The 18,482-nt window shown below is 46.2% G+C and overlaps 1 protein-coding gene across 1 annotated transcript; it reads right to left on the bottom strand.

The window, feature by feature from the left end:
* Positions 1-505: 505 nt before the first annotated feature.
* LOC127189913 (pancreatic triacylglycerol lipase) lies at positions 506-14,031 on the bottom strand. Its single transcript, XM_051146971.1, has 12 exons — positions 13,915-14,031; positions 12,652-12,852; positions 11,473-11,595; positions 10,752-10,886; positions 9,549-9,660; positions 8,333-8,452; positions 8,097-8,216; positions 7,214-7,332; positions 4,958-5,087; positions 4,442-4,550; positions 3,671-3,835; positions 506-630 (listed from the first exon to the last, which is right to left on the bottom strand). Exons 1-12 carry the CDS (start codon positions 14,029-14,031, stop codon positions 567-569), a joined length of 1,515 nt encoding a protein of 504 aa, XP_051002928.1. The 3' UTR covers positions 506-566.
* Positions 14,032-18,482: the final 4,451 nt, after the last annotated feature.

Genomic DNA, 18,482 nt, shown 5'->3' with positions numbered 1-18,482 from the left:
TGGGAGACTGGAGTCCTAGGTGAAAGCCAAATTGAGAAATGCCCAGCAAGACAGACTGTGAAACAGGAATTCTGTCCTGGGCTTCCAGGAACGGGATGGCTTTGGTTTGTGCCTTTGAACGTTTGACTAGATTATGGAGAGGCAGAGGTTCTGTGAGAGCCACCACAGCAGAAGCAGGATCACAGAAAACATCAGCCGTGTCTCAGAGTCCCATCGCTCCCGAGATGTCCGGCCAGAGAGCGATGGGGAAAGTGGCTAATTCTAGCCACCAGTGTCACCAGAGGGAGGTCCCTTGAGCCTGGAGCTCTGTCTTAAGTGGCCAGAATGGCATTGGGAACATTCACAGAGGACATGATGGTGCTGTAATTTAGGAATATTCCCAAGCTCAAACGCCACAACAAACGCTTACAGTCAGTCACTTAGGGCTCATCGCAGCAACCGAGAATTTAAGGTTTCATCATCTTTTCCAGAAGTTTCACTAGAAATAATGACACTGAGGACAGGATTGCTGCTTTAGTGTTAGTTTTTATTACAGTGGCACTCAGAGGTCGCGCGCCAGAAGCCTCCTAGCATGCAGACAGTGTGAGCAGGACGTCCTCCCTCACGGTTTCTCCACTACAGAAGTTAAACCTGAGGAGAGAGAAGACAAAGGTCATCTCTTCCTCGCACAAATGGAGAGTTGGGCATGAGGACAGACACACGTGTCCCCTCGCACACCTCCATCCCTTCTCCAGCAGACGTTAGGATGTCACCCCAACCTCCTGACAGGATGACAAGCATCTACAGAAGAGCTGTCAGTCCCCCCACAAGAGACAGGAAGTGCTCATTGCCATATCCTCTCAGACCAGTGTTGACTGTGTGCAACTGAAACTGGAAAGCAGAGCCGTGGCGGTGAGGGACTCTGACAGTGTCACGGTGGGTATGTTTGCCTTTTAGGGAGTTGTCATCAGCCTACATTGTTTTACAAGCCATGAACAATGCCCAGGGTTTGAGACCCCCCCTGTCCCCCCCGCCCCCCGTCTTCAGACATCCTTGGTATTGTCAGTCTTTTTAGACTTAACTGTTTAAATACGTCCATGGTGGCATTCATCATTTTTCCAATTTATAATTTTTCTAATGAGTGATAGCATAACTCATTCTGTCTACTGTAATTTATGTCTAAAATACATTTCACACAGGCATAATCCCATTAGGTATTGATACTAAAATTCCAGGGTGATGATCTCTGTCTCCTAGTCCTGGTGTTTGGACCACTTTTATTTAATATAATTACTGTTCTAGTTGGGTATAAGTCCATCATTTTTCTACACGTTTTCGTTGTTCTTGTTGTTTTGTTTTATTTTTGTTATCCTTGCCTTTTTATGCCCACTTTGAGATTTTACTTTTTTTCATTTTATAACTTTAATTTGTTTGCTATAGTTTTTTTCTTATAGTACCCTACTATAATGTAACTTATTACATTAAACACACAAATGACAATACACCAGTTCACACATGACACGGGGCCTTCCAACGGTATCTTTCCAACTCTCCTTTCCTACCTTCTATGATGTTGTTATTATATGTTGGACTTATTCACTCCATCACCAAATTCTGCACACACACATACACACACACACACACACACACACACCATGCTCTCCTGCACACACACCATGCTCTCCTGTACACACACACACACACACACACACACACACACCATGCTCTCCTGCACATACACACACACACACCATGCTCTCCTGCACACACACACACCATGCTCTCCTGCACACACACACACACACACACACACACACACACCATGCTCTCCTGCACACACACACACACACCATGCTCTCCTGCACACACACACACACACACACACCATGCTCTCCTGCACACACACACACACACACACCATGCTCTCCTGCACACACACACACACACACACACCATGCTCTCCTACACAAACACACACACACACACACACCATGCTCTCCTGCACACACACACACACACCATGCTCTCCTGCACACACACACACACACACACACACACCATGCTCTCCTGCACACACACACACACACATACACACCATGCTTTCCTGCACACACACACACACACACACACACACACCATGCTCTCCTGCACACACACACACACACACCATGCTCTCCTGTACACACACACACACACACACACACACACACACCATGCTCTCCTGCACACACACACACACCATGCTCTCCCCTCCGTTTTCATATGATATACGTGTAGACAAACCCTCCTATCCTCCCAATGCTGCCATCAGTATGTGCCATCTTCTCCTGACCTTTTTTGAGCAAATGGAATGAGTATTGATAAGTATAATAATACCCTTATCTGTTATTCCAACACCCATCCGAACTCATTGGATGCTAGTTCATTGATTACTTTCCTCATGGTAGGCTGTGTTGTGCTACTGTTTGTGTAGCTTGGACTGTGTGAGTTAATGTCAGATATTGGATTTTTATCTTGTTACTGATACACAATTTCACATCTTATATAAGTGTGCTGTGGGATGTAGTCATTTCAAGCCATTTCAAGTCTTGTTAAATCTAGCAAGAAACGGGATCATATTAAATTCTCCACTCAGTATCAAAAAATCGGCAGGTTTCTGTAGTCTGCCTGGTGGGGACAGGCTCTAGTCTCACTCCTGGAGAGAAATGGGCACCACTCCGGTCCTTCTGAGTGGCTTTTGCCCCGGTTATGGCTGATTTGCTGACATATGTGAGGCCATCAGACTGCGCCAAATATCCAAGGGGCCTTTTTAGGACTCTACCACATCCCTCTGTAGCCCTGTCTTCTCTGGCAGGCTGTGCCACAAAACCTAGCTACTCAAGATGCCAGTTCTTGGCTCCATCTCTGAAGTGGTGAGAGACTGCTCAAGCCTGCCTACATCACACCTAGAGATTAGCTTAGGGCTGTCAGCTGGTGGGACAGTTCTAAGGCTCCACCTGGCTTGGTCTTTCTCTTTCTCAGGTCTCACTGTCTACTTCTGCTTAGAGTTCAGTGTCTTGAAAACTGTTGTCCACGTGTTTTGTGTGAACTTTGGCCATTTCCTTTGGAATCCGAGGAGCCTTGCACTCTACCTCTTAAGAGCATCGGTCTCACTGGTTTCAGAAGGATGATCACGCATTTGCTGTGCTCTGCACAGACGATGGGGCTGACACTGGTGTCATGGGTGTCTCTGTTCTCCTCTCCTGTCATCCCTTTGTAAACACCCTTAGCTCAGGGCATGCCAGTCTTGGTAAAAATGGAGACTTGATTTTCTGGCCCTTAGGGTTCACCAAGAAGACCAGTGACACAGAACAGCATATTCTGTTTTGTTTCTTGATAAAAACAAACAAACAAACAAGTTCCCAACAACCTAAGTGTCCAAGATTTTGGTGAGCCCATGAAATATGGGGGTGATGTGCACATGGGTCACTCATATAGTCTAAGCCTGTCTGCCAAAGGGACCACTGTTATCCCTTGCCTAAGAGTCTATCAAAGTGGCATCCTAACATTCTATACTGTCTCCTAAAGACACATGAGGTCGTAGGAAGCAGACATGGCTGGGACACGTGTGGCCCCTATGAGAGGTGTGAACTACTTGGTGTGAATAGACTCATTTTCCCTTCTCATCGTTTTGACTCTTATTACTACTTACACTCGGCCATCATTTCTCTCCACTGCGATCCTTGATGCTCCCACTCTGGGTAGAGTTGGGTTGATCACATTGTTGTACCAAATAAATTTAACCTTCTGCAAATCTCCAACATCTATATCAGAGTCAACTTCATTGACGTGAGTTTTGCCTGGTTGCAGAGAGCCCCTGAGGAGTTAAGATGTTAACAGAAGTCTATGTGAACACACACAAAGATACACAGAATTAACTATGCCTATAAACACACACTTACATAAAATATGCATATATGTTTCTAAAACCAGTTTACATTCCATTTGAATCTAAGCTTCTTGATAAAACATTTCTCACTCAAATGTCTGAAGTAAATTCTCACTTGTATTTGAACCCAGTGGTAGATTTTTCATCAGGGAGTCAGACTTATTTTAGTCATCTCTTCTTTACCATAGAATCAGATGTGTTTTTGTCATGATTCTCATAGTTTAATAAATGATGCTGTCTTTGTAAAAATATTTTCTCTACTGTTGTGTATAGAATAATTATTTACTCATTATAAATCAGAAGTCAGGCAACAAAATAAACATGAATGGTTTTCACAGAAAATATCAGAAAAAATAAATATAATTTTGAAATGTATTAATGTGTAAGTGCTACAAGACAGCTTTCTTGGTGCTATATGCGATTATATTCTATATACATGTATATAATACAGAAAAAACCAACAGTGTGCACCAGACCTTCATAGTATGCTAAAATTTAAGAAGCACCAAGTGATATTTTAGATATTTTACTCACTTGAAAATTTCATACTGCTTAGAGTTTCCTCCATTTCCAAACAAAGAAATAAGAATGTGTCCAGTGACCTTCTGTCCAGACAGGGTGACAGTCACCTGGTACCGCCAACCTGCATAGGGGACAACACTTGTAAGCTGTCATCTTGGAGACAAGAGGTATTGACAACAGGTTAACATACGCCCAGCAAATGCAGAATTTGAATAATCTATCATGTTATTGGCAGTCCTTCTGGTTAAATGTCACAGTTGTTTTCCTCAGTGTTCAGGGTCAGATACTGGGAAGTGTGGACACAGCGAACATTTCCAGAGCTGATAAGTGAGAGCGTTTTGCGTCGTTTTACTTTTTTTCAAGCCAAGAGCCTAAGAGGCACTTCTTGTTTAAATCTGTGGCTGGGGTGTAGCTCAGTGGTAGAGCACTTGCTGGCGTTTATCAGGGTCTGGGTTGCATACCCAGTCCTGTCCACACCTCCCCAAAAGGAAAACTAAACTGAAAAATTAATAAAAAATAGAAACTTACGTGCAAAGTTACTCTTGTCACCGGTGTTGAGGTAAAATTTCTGGTACAGTCCATTGGTTTTCCCGGGAAATCTGTCAGCGTAGTGGCCCATCTGTGGGCACCCTCCACTCGGGCATGGGAAGCACTTGTTCTGTGAGATCAAAGGCGTGGTGACTGGGAATATTCTGACATTTAATGGGGTGCTATTTTATCACATATGTTTTATTACTGAGCCAGAGCTAATTCTGTTTCTGACGGTGATGGTGGACGGTGACAGCGTCTCAGTGAAGGGTAATGGTGTATCTCATCATCCAGGCCAAGCCTTCGGTCTCATTCTTAGATTAATGAAAATATAAAAATCATGCCATAGAACAATTGCTATACACATTTCCCCCTTTGCCTCTGTAACTCACTGTTTGTTCTAAGACATTTACTCTCTTGCTAGGTGATTAGAATTTATTTCAGAAAGATCACATAAGAAGGAACCAGAAATGAAGTAACCATCTTCCAGGCACAGCACAGTCCGTGCAGAGAGCGGAGGCTCAAATCTCCCCCCCCCCCGCCGTTAGCATCTCCAGGGGTGCTCACATCTCAGAACATGAATCTCCCAGTGTGTTGGGAAAATGACCCAGTTGGATGTTAGGACTTAGCCAGGCAGCTGGCACCAGAAGACAGGAACAGGAAAACCAGGGATCGTGGTAAAAGGGACAGCATGAAGAACAGAAGAAGACAGGCACGGGAAAACCAGGGATCGTGGTAAAAGGGACAGAGCATGAACGACAGAGTTCTGAGGACCCAACTCCCTCAATCCCACCCTGGAGGCTCTTCCACAAGAGAGGCTCACGGAGGACTTCTCAGTCAGAAGATTAGATGATGGGCCCACGGAGCCTCAGGGTCAGACATCCAGCAAGCTGAAAGCGACTAGGTCAGCCAGGGAGAAGCACGGCAGGCTTTCTGTGGGCATTTCCCAAGAAGACTACAAAAGCCCCCAACTTAGTCTCCAAGGATGTCCATCCATAAGACAGACAGGAATGTGACCTGGATTCCAAAGGGACCAGGAGACCATGTACCCAGGGGCCACAGCTAGTCCCTCTGCAGGAGCTGGACCATTGCCAGGCATGCGTGGGCCCACAGCAGTTAGGATGGAAGCAAGAGGAAGGGGTCCAAAGGCGTAGAAATGTGAACACTGTGACAGTTTCCTTACAAAAGTGACGGGTGTCTTACAAAAGAACGTTTTGTCATTGAATCGTCTGTTTTCATTGTATGGGACCTAAATATTTTTGGACCATTTGTTTACAGGAAGGTAAAGTTAAGATTAAACCCAGAGGGGGCTCAGCTCGCACTGGATGGCAAACTCACTGTGAACAAAGTGTGCGCCCCTCTCGCGCATTTTGGTTATTACGCTTTTGTTCTTGTTATTCTGGGCCAATTGCTTAACGTGTGTCACGTGACTGATTGCTTTACCAAGGGCATTGGGTCTGACATCATTACATTTCTAGATAAAGGGAGCGTCTTAGGGAAATTAAATACTTTGTCTGATGTCACCTAAGTTCTTCTTAATAAGTTCTTAATGGCTAAGGTATATCTCTAGTACTTGTGACTTATATGAAATGTTAGTTAGTTGAAATTTTCCTTGTTCACAGCAGTGGTAAATTTTTTGATTAAAGAAAAAGCTGTAGTGAAAAATCAATTTTCCAAAACAGAAGTCTAAAAATATCATATTTGATACTATACATATGAAAGTGTAGAAAATGTGACAAATTAAAACTACTGATGAATATGAGATTGTAAAGACATAGCCATATGTCCAAAGTTCTATAGTTTAATGGTCAGCATTTAAAGGTCACCAGCATCCTCTAGCCAGGGCTTTCCAATTGCTATAAACTAGCATTTATGTGTTGGTTTAGGATTCCTGGCCCCACCACAGGTCTGAACATTTACTTGAGTCAGAGATGTATTAGGTAAAACATTTCCACTTACAAAGCCCATTGTTCTAAATCTCTGTAATGCTTTAAGGCTTTTCTGCTACCGAAATTCATTTGCATGAGTCTAATACAACAAATATACAACTATAAATGGTCAGAAAATGACATCACCACAGTGAGCCATAGCTATAAAAGAATCGATAGTCACAAATCCAAGTAGGGGTGCAGAGACGGGGCACAGTGCCAGCTGTGAGCTTAGCATGCATGTGGCTCTGGGTTGGATCGTCAGTAATGAAAGGAAAAAAAAAAAAAACATAAAAAGAAATCCACAGGGAAGATGGAAGCTACTTACTGCAGAAAATCCACTGTAGGAGCTACAGGAGAAGCCAGCAAAGCCGGTTGGGTTGAGAATGCTGTCAGAGTAATACTTGTAGCTTCTTAAGTGGTTACAGGCAGCAAAGTCGCGAGTTCCTGTGGAGTCAGGCATGACGTCAGTGCCAGATTTGACTTCTCCAAGTCACATTATGATGAGAGCATGTGCTGTAGTCAGGGCAAACTCATGGAAGGCACAGCACAAGGTGACTCACGAAGTGTACGCAGGATGTGAGAGGCAATAAGAAATTAAACACCCTTAAGAATCATAATGGCTCTTAAGCGAAAAGGAAAACATGAGAAGGGGAAGACTGCTCCTTATAGATATACAATATGTAATATTGTGCCCTGATTAGGTCCCTCGGAACTGGGTTGCAAGGACCAGAGAGCTAGGCCAGCAGTGGAGAGCACTTGCTGTTTCTGCAGAGGACCCAAGTTCAGTGACCAGCACCCACTTGGTGGCTCACAACCATCTGTGACTCTAGTTCCAGGGGATCTGAATTCTTCTGGCTTCTATATGCACCAGGCAGGCACATATGTTACACAGACAAAATAATAATAATAATAATAATAATAATAATAATAATAATAATAATAATAACAACAACAACAACAACAACAACAATAATAATAATAATAATAAATCTTTTTAAAAGAAAGGGGAAAAAAATGGGTTGCAAACATAATTGCTGCCCCAAAGTTTTCTCACGATCATTCATCACAATGGAACTTGAGTCTCGGGGACACAATAGGACTCCTTTGCTATATGAAACTAGTATGAGCTCTGTACAATTCCAGAGTGGCTAGCACACCTAACAATGAGAACCACGGACAGCGGAAATCAGCGTGCGTAATGGTCTTACCTTCCCAGATTCCATCAATGTCAACAATCTGGGACAGAATATTCTTCTGGCATCCCGGCATTTCTTGTCCTCCATTTGGGAAGAAATCTAGGTGACCCACAGTTTGGCTCATTCCAAATCCTGAAGAGTTTTAAAAGTAATGGAAAGTTTTTTTTTATTACTGCATGACCAAGGCACCATACAACATCCTAATGCCAAGATTAAAATCGCCCAGGAGACAGAGTGGAAGAGCTCACCTAAGTTGGGGATAATGGGGGCAGCATCTGTGTGAATTGCATCCACAAACTTGGCATCAGTGGGGTCCAGCCGGACTTCCTCAGGTGTGCCCTGGAAGTAAGGTTCAGCTGGGTCCAACCCTGGAGCAGACAGGACACGTTATCAGTTATGTCAGTTATATCAATGTGCGCAATCGCCCTTCTCCAACAAGTACTGGCCACTGTTGTAAAGCGCGCATGGCGAGAGGCGAAGTGACAGTTCACCTTTGATTATGGAACTTTAGCTCCCTTCGAGAGCCTCGCTCACCAGCAACAGTTCCCATCAAGTGGCTGACCCCAGGAAACACTGAACTAAAGGCTCCTCAGGCCAAAGATTTCCACCAGATTCTAATCTTCCAGGAAAGCAGGGCCTTCCTGGGACTGAGTCCACAGCCTGGTGTTGGTACACCTGGCAAAGCAGGCTGTGGTAAGCAACTGTAAACTACGGGAAAGAATATTCTGGAAGAATGCTTTTTCAATAAACCAATGAAGACTCTGGATGCTCTTATCAATCCAAGTGTGACCAACTTTTCCAAAATATAGACTAAGACAGCACAGAAAGTTGTAAGACAGGGAAGGGAACTGGTTGTTCCCTGAGGTGGCCGTGTCTCACGTCCAGGGCAGCCATGTCTTCCTTGTTACATTACCTGAGCCTGTGGCTCTGGCCTAATGCAGCAGCCTGCAGTTTGAAAACGGCATTTTTGATCTAGTTAGCCCGGCCCAGAACTGGAAGCTCCAGGCAGTCTGACCATCTGCCTCCTCCCACTGCAATGGAGTTGTAGTTGATGAGGCTTACGATTGCTATCCACCAGAATTAAAATGGAATTCAGCTGGTTATACGCTAACTCCATGGGTTAAAGTCTACTCTTATTTATGATGTTTGTTAAAGAAATTTGAATGTTGTGGATGTCTGAAAATGGACAGATAGACATAGTGCTTCTGGGTAGTCTTAGTTCATGTTTTAGTTACACGCACTATGTTTATATATTAAACAATGTGGTGATGACCGAATACTGAAAGCAAGAAAACAACCCACCAGGTCACACTGCTCTGAGCTCTGACCATCTGGCACAATTCAGAAAGTGTGATGAGATCAGAGCGCCCCCTTGCCCTCCCCTGCCCCAGAGCTCACTCCTGTGCCTCCCTGTAGCCTCTCAGAGGATAGGTAGGTATGGTCTAGTCATCCAGTTGGGCCAACCTGTGATTCTCCCGATGGCTCCAAATGTCCTCTTCCCAGCCTCCCCAGCAATGTGGGAGCCCAGGCTGTGGCCAATGATGTGGACGTTGTCCAGTGAGTATCCGAGTTCGTTCTGTTGGAAACGAAATGAAGGAGAGCTTCATTAAAATGTTTGCAAATAATACAAAACGCCAGACAGCCAAAGAGGAGTGCCTCCGACACTCGGCTTCTAAGAAGACGCGCTCCTCCCTTCAGAGCCCCCCATAATCACTGTGCGGAAATGGGAATGAGTTCCACTAGGTCTAGAATCCCAGTGCCTTCTCCCACTGCCGAGAGAGAGAGCCCGTGAAGGACATGTGACTCATAATCGGAGGAGATGGTGACCCAGGTACGTAGATCGGGAATCCATGAGGCAATTAGCCAAGCTCATTTGAGTTTGACGTTGTTAAAGACTTTACAGTGCCCGGTCACACTAGCTTGTCACCACTGTGCTTTTGTTCAGTGAAATGAATGACAACCGAGGAGATGGCTCAGTCAGCAGAGCCCAAGGACCCACATTAGGATCCCTAAGACCCATGTAAACAAACAATGGATGCCTGCAATCCCAGGGCTAGAGAGGCAGCGACAGGCAGGTCCTGGAACTCAGTGCTGCCCATGTCTACTCAGTGACAACCTCGGCTCAGAAAGCAGAATGCAGAGCAGTCCAGGAAGACACTCCACGCACACATGCACAGATATGTTTGCATACCCACACGAGCATATGGATGCCCCACCCCTGCCCACACACACAGTGAAAATAAGTAAAACAACAGCAACAACAACAAAAACCAACCATGAATGTGTGGCTGATATCGGCATATCAAATTGATACTGAAGGGCAAAATTACAGTGAGCCCCGACAGTTTGGTGCTCTGTCTCAGCAGCGGAGTACGTGACTAACATGAGCAGCCCCAGGGTCCCCGCCCACAACTAAAATGAAATAAACACACCAGCAGGATTCAAGCAATATCACTAACCTAGTTGCTTAAGTTCATTTTAACTAAAAATAAAAACTAGTTATTGAAATAAATTGGTAATTGATGAAGCCTGAATAGAGGTCGGGATGGGCGTGGGGAGGAGTTCATCTTTAACTAAAGGGGAATATTATCATATTTAAATCTGTTTTGGAAGGAGAGCCCAGACACCAGTGCCTAGGGGCTTTTACACAATGGCAGTGTCAGTTACCTTAAGAACATTAGCCAGATATGCCACTTCTGCCCCCACAACCCGGACATTCTGTGTGGCCTGGGTGTACGTAGCTCGGGAGCCGCCTTTCCAGTCCACACAGATGCAGTTCACACTCTCCACCTGGAACATGTTCTGTGATGGAAGAGACACAGCCAAGTCACTCAGGTTCTTTGCTCACCAGTGAGCAGCATACTTGAAGATCTGGGAAATTCTCTTCTTGGCCTGCACCATTAGCTGCAATGTTAACCCAAGGCTATGGCCAGAGACTGGTCTCTGTTGCGCAAGCTGCTCTTCCTCAAGTCTAACATTGGCTCCAGACCACAGGGACAGCCACTAGGGGATCTGGATTCTTAGGGTTTCTGCTGTGGCAACTGCATAGACATTTGATATAGAGAAAAGTATTGGAGACAGTGTGTCTCTGCATGGACAGTAAAGGGACTGTACTTAAGTGGAATGCCTGGTAAAACCTGAAATATCTCTGCATCAGTTACTAAGTAGCTATGTCATAGAGCCCTGCACACTTCCGTACCCCACACCCAACTGTCCCAGGACCCTTGTGCCCACCACTACCTCCCCGGCCCGGCCCACCCCCCGCCCCCAGCTCCAGGCTCAGGCCGTCTCAGACTGCAGTGTGGTGATGACCAACATTTGTCCTCCTTAGTTGCGGCCAGTGTCTTTCTGGTTGGACACCTTCCCTCAGGAGAGTGCCACGGCTCACCCTGCATGTGTTGGAGAGCCAGTTTTCTTCTCCCTTGTCGATGAACCCGTGGATAATGAATCGTGTTTTCCTGTTTGTTCTGAAGTTGGAGTTTCTGATGGTTGATGCATCTGCAGTGATTTGCTGTTTGGGGTAGAAAAGCGTTCTCGGTCAACTTCCTTCTAGGAGTGAGCCTAGCTTCTACGATCACTTGTGTGTAGACGGAGATGGAAGGTAGGATTCCTGAGAGCCCGCAAAGGTGAGCCATTCAGTCGTCCCCAAACTGCTAACTGTCCACGTGTAGCTGTTTGATGCAGACATCATGTCACCCACAGTGTGACTAAGACCTTCAGTGGAAGTCTTTGTGCCTGTGTCTATCCACATATGTTTATAATCTACCCAACAGTAGGCGGCATATACATATTCTACTATGCCTCCAGGCATGATGGCGTTATTGCTCCATAAATCCAGTGTAAGCTGAAAGTATTGTAAGTGGGTTTTCCTTTACATTTTTCGTCAGGGTCTCATATAGACCAAGAGACTTGAGCTCACTAAACAGCCGGGGTGCCCTTGAACGCCTGAATCAACGCCTATCTTTCAAGTGCTCAGGTTAAAGATGCTACCGTACTTGGCTGGAAAGCATTTATAAGTTCGAAATGCCTCCTAAATAGCTGACCTAGTTTCTATCATCGGTTCGCCACATACAGAGCTGTCAGTCAGTCGCCCTCATGATTAGTGAAAACTGGAAACGGTAGCTCACTACCACTCCTTCCTGTGGCTACAGTTCAGCATATTGCCAGTCCAGAAGCTTCTATTGAAAACACACCACTTTGCACCAAATCCTGTTAAGTTGAACCATCTTAGGTGGAGTCCTTATATGCGTGCCTGAATGCATTAGGTAATCTTATTTAAGACACACAAGTGCAACATAACATGTTCTTTATCACAATACGCATCAGGGTGCTTATTACACTGTCCCCGTGTGTATATAATATTTTATATGGTACACAGAAGATAGGACATAAATAAGAACTGTGTGGCCATTTATCAATGAGTTTTTAAAAAGTCCTTAGTCTGCTCTGAAAGTCTAAAAAGATACACACTCCACTGTCTCCCATATTCTCATGAGAGGGGTTGCGTAGTCACGGTAATGACACAAAGCCCGTGACAGCCAGCCCTGAAAACAACAGCTATTCCCACCTGGTAGTTGCTGGGGTTCTCGTTGGTGTACAGGAGGAAGCGGGTGTTGATCTGCGATGGGCTCCAGGGCAGCGCTTTCAGGGGTCTGTCTAGAGTTCCTGACCATGGGGCGTCGTCGCTGAAGCAGCCAAGCCTGTCATAGCAGACTTCCCTTCCTGAAACCACCCACAAATGTTTCAGTTGAGGTGTTACCTTAACCGTCTAGAGCTTAATTGACCGAACGGGAGGTGATGGCTTCCTCTGCCTTCCTGCTCAATACTCACAACCCCGCGGTTGGAGACAGTGGCTCTGCTGTACACAGGCGATGGCCTCAAGCCTAACCCTGGCCGCATCTCAACCCAAACCCTCACGACTGTCGGTTTCAGTCAAGGACTTATTTTAGCTTCTTGACCTAGAAGTTTTCTTTGGCCATTGGTCCTAGCTGTTAGGAGTGCCCCTTGGTCCCAGTGCCTAGTCAGTTTGTGGGGTGCCCCTTGGCCCCAGGAACTGGTGGTGTAATTTTGTGGAAGCTCTCAACTTGGGTGAACAATTTTAAGTTTTATGCAAGGGCCAAACTTTGTGTCTTCACCTTGGCTGAAGATAAGGATGTCTGAACCGTGTTTGAGGACCACCCCCCGGCTTTCTGTGACATAGAAGGTGCTCCCAAGCGTACAAAAACACCCGGTTTGGCAGCTGTGGTCTAGCACACCACTCCACAAAGGAACAGCGCAAAGGAAGAGTTCTGAGCAGCGTGAAGCCCAGGCTAAGGCCAGACAAGGAGCAGCAGCTGCTAAGAAGGCTGAATTTCTCTAAACTTTCCTGCGTGCCGGGACCCTGAACAGGGTGGTTTAATTCTCTGGCGGAAGCCCAGCAGTCATGCCGCCATTTCACATGGATATTGGAGACTCGGAGTGCTTTCGGATTTTGCTCTGTGTCATAGAGTTGTAGGTTCAGACACCTCCCTTGACCGGAGCGGAGCTAGGTTCAGAAAATAAACACCCAGCTACACTGGGAGGTCAGATAAACAGTAAGTCTGTAGCGCAGCGGCGTGTGTGATGTGTCTGCACTATTACCTGTCTGGAGCAAACTGAAGTAAGCCGGGGGGCTGTACCTCACAGGGCTCCACCCTCAGCTGCTCTCAATCCCATGCTAAACTAAGTTTATTTCTAGTCTTCCTCCATCCTGCATTGGCCTTAGCTAAGTTCTCATCCTCATCATGGCCAGGACCCGGCTGTCACAGCCTTCTGGAAAGAACCACAGGGCCGGCCTCTCCCTTCTCCGCACGCATCTGCTCTCACCGGCTACGGCTCCCAGCAGCACCGCAAAGGTCCACAGCGGCAGCATCTGCACAGGGGGGAAAACACGGCTGAGTCCGACAGACAAAAGATTGCCAGGATCCATGTTCGCTCAGACTTTGGGGGGAGGGGGAAGGGTGCAAGGTAACAAATTAGTCTCCAAATTGCGTTCCTTACTCACCATGGCAGATCCGTCAGGTTCCACGGACAGCAAGGGAACACCGGGATGTCCTTTTATGGGAGAGCCTTATCTTTCCAGGCAGTGTCATGGAAAAGTGCCTCGAGAGGAGAGAGGCTCCAAGGACGTAGTGCTAATTTTAATCGCAGATAAGCTCAGGTTGGTAGTTGCTGAGTGTTCCAAGGAGGTCGTGGGAAGATTAGAAAGTGCTAGATATGGAACGTTCTGGAGCACTGTGCTTGTGTGCTGCTCAGAACCTATGTCTTTTCTCTGCTCCTGTGAACAGCTCCTGATTCTTATGCCTCTCCTTAACCCATCGGCGTGCCCGTGGGCGCGCACACCAGCCCGACTCTCTTCACATCTCTCAAAACAGCTATCCCGAACACCAGCTCTGTCAGCCACACGGCACATGCAGCCCCTGAATGAGGCGATCTCCCCTTGAACACAGGGAAGCAGTAGAAAGCCTTCAAGAGCATGGAGAGTCTGTGAGAGTGGGGGTGCTTTATGTGACAAGTCCACACGGGGAAGTAGAGTAACAGGTGGGCACGTACAGTGTGTCCACCTGTGACCCCAGCACAGGGGTACTAATTTAGGAGGTTTGTGGCTCCCAGGCTAGCATGATAACACACACACACACACACACACACACACACACACACACACACTTTATAAAAACAAGGATAGCCAAGGAGGCTCTGGGGATAAGGTGCTGCCATGCAAACTTGACAACATGAGTTCAATCCCCAGAAGCTACACAGCAGAGGAGAAGGGTTTACCGAAGCTGTCCTCTGACCTCCACGTGTACAGTGGCTTCCCACAATGATAATAGTAATAAAATTAAAAAGAGGAAGAAGAAGAAAATTAGGGAGGAGAGGTGTAGGAGGCTCCACCGTCAGATGAAATTATGAATAAAAGGGGAAAAATTTTAAATGAAATTCAACTTGCACAAATATAGCCTGTGACACGGCTCTGACAGCAGACAACCACGGTGGGTTAGTGTGGCAGGTCACCTAGAGTTACAGAGGGAAGCATAATTTTAAGGACTGGGATTTAGAATCATACCAACTTGGTATAAATATAGATTAAAAAAAAGAATCAAGTAATAAATAAATGAAATCTAACAAGCAACAGAATAAAAATTCCCTAAGAGCCATTAAGATCCGGGTGTAGCTCTGGGTAGAATGCTGCCTAGCATGCTTGAGGCCTGGGTTCCGTCTCCAAGGCCACAAAAGAGACAGGCATACGTCTGAGAGAGGAGGAAGGGGAGAAGGGAGAGAGGAGAGAGTTGCAGAAATATTCCTAACGAACCAACGGTCATCCTGAATTACCACATCATTTATTTTCTGTTTCCTAAGTAATTCACATGTTTCTGAACTGGTGTGTAAGCCATGTGTCTCATAATTTGGGGAGCCTTATTTTTTTTAACTACCGAATTAGGATTCAATACCACCTAACTTTGAAATACATTGTCAATGGAGAACTAGTGTGTAAACTGAAATAGTTTCATATTTTAGAATGCTCCAGAAAAAAAAAATCAGTTTCTCAAATCTAGAAATGCTGACGATGAGGAAGTGGGGCCTGATCTGCTGTCCCTCCCGCCAGTCCTGTCAGAGTGACGCCCCAAATCCCAGGCGTGCTGAGCTCTTCAGTTGGTTGTTGTGTTCAAACCCCTCACATGCCTTTTGGGTATCCACTTCTGTCTTATGTGGTAGAGAGTGCCGGCCTCTTCCCCAGCCTCTCCTGAGGTACGTACCTCACGTGTCCGAGCAGCGGTGGATCTCCTTCCCTGGAGTTACACGCAGTTGTCAGCTGCCACGTGGTGGATGATGGGAAGAGAGGGGAAAGTGCTCACAACTACTGAGCCTCCCATGCCCCAGGCCTGCCTCGGACCCACTCTCTAGCCAACGACGACCTTGACGTTCTTCTGATCCTTATGCCTCCATCTCCCAAATTCTGAGACCGTCACCCCAGTTTCCACACCACTGCACTCGGAGCTTCACACAAGCTAGTCAAGCACTCTGCCAGCGGAGACTCACCCCTTGACCCAGGATTCCCTTAAGGCACGCACTTTCTCTAACCTCCATGACCTGTTTAGGTGAAAATTCTGACACTGAACTAAGTATTTCAGCACGAAGTTTTAATAACCCTAACCCTTTCCTACAACCTCCTAAATTACAAAAATATATTTGTTTAAGTCTTGACTCCAAATTGGTGGATTTTAACAATTACTTTTTTATTTCAATTTCTGGCGAGAACCTTTGCTTCCTAGATAGCCTGGGCTATATGACAGTTGGTCAAGGGCTTCAGGTAACCACCAGCCCCGTTTGCCTGGTCCCCTATGTGCAAGCAACAGGAAGCTGAGAGCCAGTCAGTGCTCTGTGTGTGCAGGACGCTCCTCAGTGTGAACTGGTTCTAACCAGTGCTACCACAGAGGCTCCAGCCTTTGACGTTCTTCCTCACAGGCCAGGTCACAGGTTCAGAGGTCAGGCTTGAGCACTGCAGACATGGAGCTGCTACAGGCTCCCACGGGGAAGACAATCCCGTGTCTCTACACTCAGAATAGCCAACAGAGACTCAGCTTTGACCCTGAAACTCGGATTGTCAACCATAAAAATACAACACTGGAAGTCTCCAATCAAATAGCTGTTTGCAGAGGAGGTAAATCTTCCTGCATGCAGCACCCTGGTTCTGGCAGCTTTGTGATTCCAAACTCCAGGTGAGGGAGAGAAAGGCCTCGAGACACCTGTGTGGCCAGATAACCAACCCAGGAGTCAACCCAGGTCTCGTTTATCCAGCCTTCAGCGAGCCTGTCCTAGCTCCCCTTAGCCAGCTCTGTCATGGCCAAGGCTGTCCATGGGAAGGAAGGCATGTTGGCCTAGGGCTACACAGAAAATTCTGTGACTGGGGGGAGGCATGGGGGGGCCACGACGGTAGTTGAGATTTTGTACTTTACCCAAGATTTTGTACTCTTGCCAAATGTGAGTGCTCTAGTTGTCCAGACACAGTGAGTGAAAAAGCCGCCAACACTTGGCTGTTACAAGCACACCTGACTTTCACAGTGTTATAGGTTTCCACCACTTGTCAGCTTTTCTTCTAATTCAACTCCAAACCCTTGGAAGGCCTCACTGGTTTTGCTAGCTTGGTTTGGTTTGATGAAGACCACGGATCTCAGAGTTTAAAGGATCTTTCCAGGATAGGGTGTGAGCGCCGAAGCCACAGAGCCTCGGTCTAGAGGCGCAAATTCTTCCCACTAACCTCTGACCTATTTGTATGGACGCATGGAAGGCTGAGTTCTCCCAGGCTGTGTTAGTGTAGACTTGACCTTGTAGGAGTACACTGGGAATGCACACACCTGCTCAAGGCTGAATATTTGCTTTCTTGAACAAACTTTGCACATGTACATGGCTTTGATAACTTAGTTGTTTTTGTTTAAGTCCTATTTTCTTCCCCAAGATTAATGCCACAGTGGGCGTTTTATAAAATAGAAATACCTGGTCATCACAATAGTAACGGCCTTTCTTGTCTTCTCCTCTCCTCTCTCTCCTGTGCCCATGTCTCTCTCCTGTTTGCTGCCAGCATTCGGTTCTAAATGCTGACTGTATGTACCACTGCTCTTTCTAAAGCTCTCATCACCTGGCCCTGTCTGCACTGTCTTGCTCAACATCACCCAATAACAATGAAACGCCGTTCACACTTTTTGAGTGTGAAAGAGTGAAGTTCATGTTCGTAATTTATATAATCCACTAAGCCTGAAATACTATTATTATTATTATTATTATTATTTTCACTCATGGCACAAGCTAGTCACATGTCAGATGACCACCTGTTACCTGTGGCCGGTGTTTGCTGTAGGTCAACTTTATTCTTCGCAGCACCACAGATAGAGCAAATGAATAGCCTGTTAGATTTACAGCATGATCAAAACAGCTGTGTACACATTTGCTCACTTTCCCAGCCCGCCTGAATGTCTACCAGAACCTGAAATGTGTATGAGATGGGCAGGGGTGGGGTGGTGTTCTGAACAGGAGCCAACTGCAGGGGCCTTAAACAACTGACAGTGGCTTCTAGATGAAACAGACAATGAGAGAAAAGAGATAGTGACGCCAAACTCAATGTACCCTGCCATGCAGCCTGGGAGATACGGTGTAAGAGGAGAAGGGAAAAGGACGCCATGGAAGGGAAGGCTTGCTCCCCGATGGCCCTTTGTTTCTCTGAGATTGGTAGTTTTGTTTGTCAACGTGATCAAATTGAGGGATGCTTGAAATTTTGGTAAGACATAGTTATGGGTGCTTGCCGAGTGGATGCGTCTCAGGCAGATTCCCCGCCTCCCGAGGCTACGGGCCTGGTGTCTCCCTCTTCACTCAGGCACCCTTCCAGTT

Source organism: Acomys russatus, chromosome 5, assembly GCF_903995435.1.
Source record: "Acomys russatus chromosome 5, mAcoRus1.1, whole genome shotgun sequence".
NCBI classification, from domain to species: domain Eukaryota; kingdom Metazoa; phylum Chordata; class Mammalia; order Rodentia; family Muridae; genus Acomys; species Acomys russatus.
The sequence above is the reverse complement of the archived record's forward strand: the minus strand, read 5'-3'. Positions and strand labels throughout refer to the sequence as shown.

Bases quoted from the DNA above. Each gene is read 5' to 3' on its own strand.
- LOC127189913 (XM_051146971.1), bottom strand. From the start codon at position 14,031: ATGGATCCTGGCAATCTTTTGTCTGTCGGACTCAGCCGTGTTTTCCCC. The intron at 12,853-13,914 runs GTGCGGAGAAGG...ATTAAGCTCTAG, and splicing joins TAGCCGGTGAGAGCAGATGC to ACGGTTAAGGTAACACCTCA. The intron at 7,333-8,096 runs GTAAGACCATTA...CTGACTCCACAG, and splicing joins CATTGATGGAATCTGGGAAG to GAACTCGCGACTTTGCTGCC.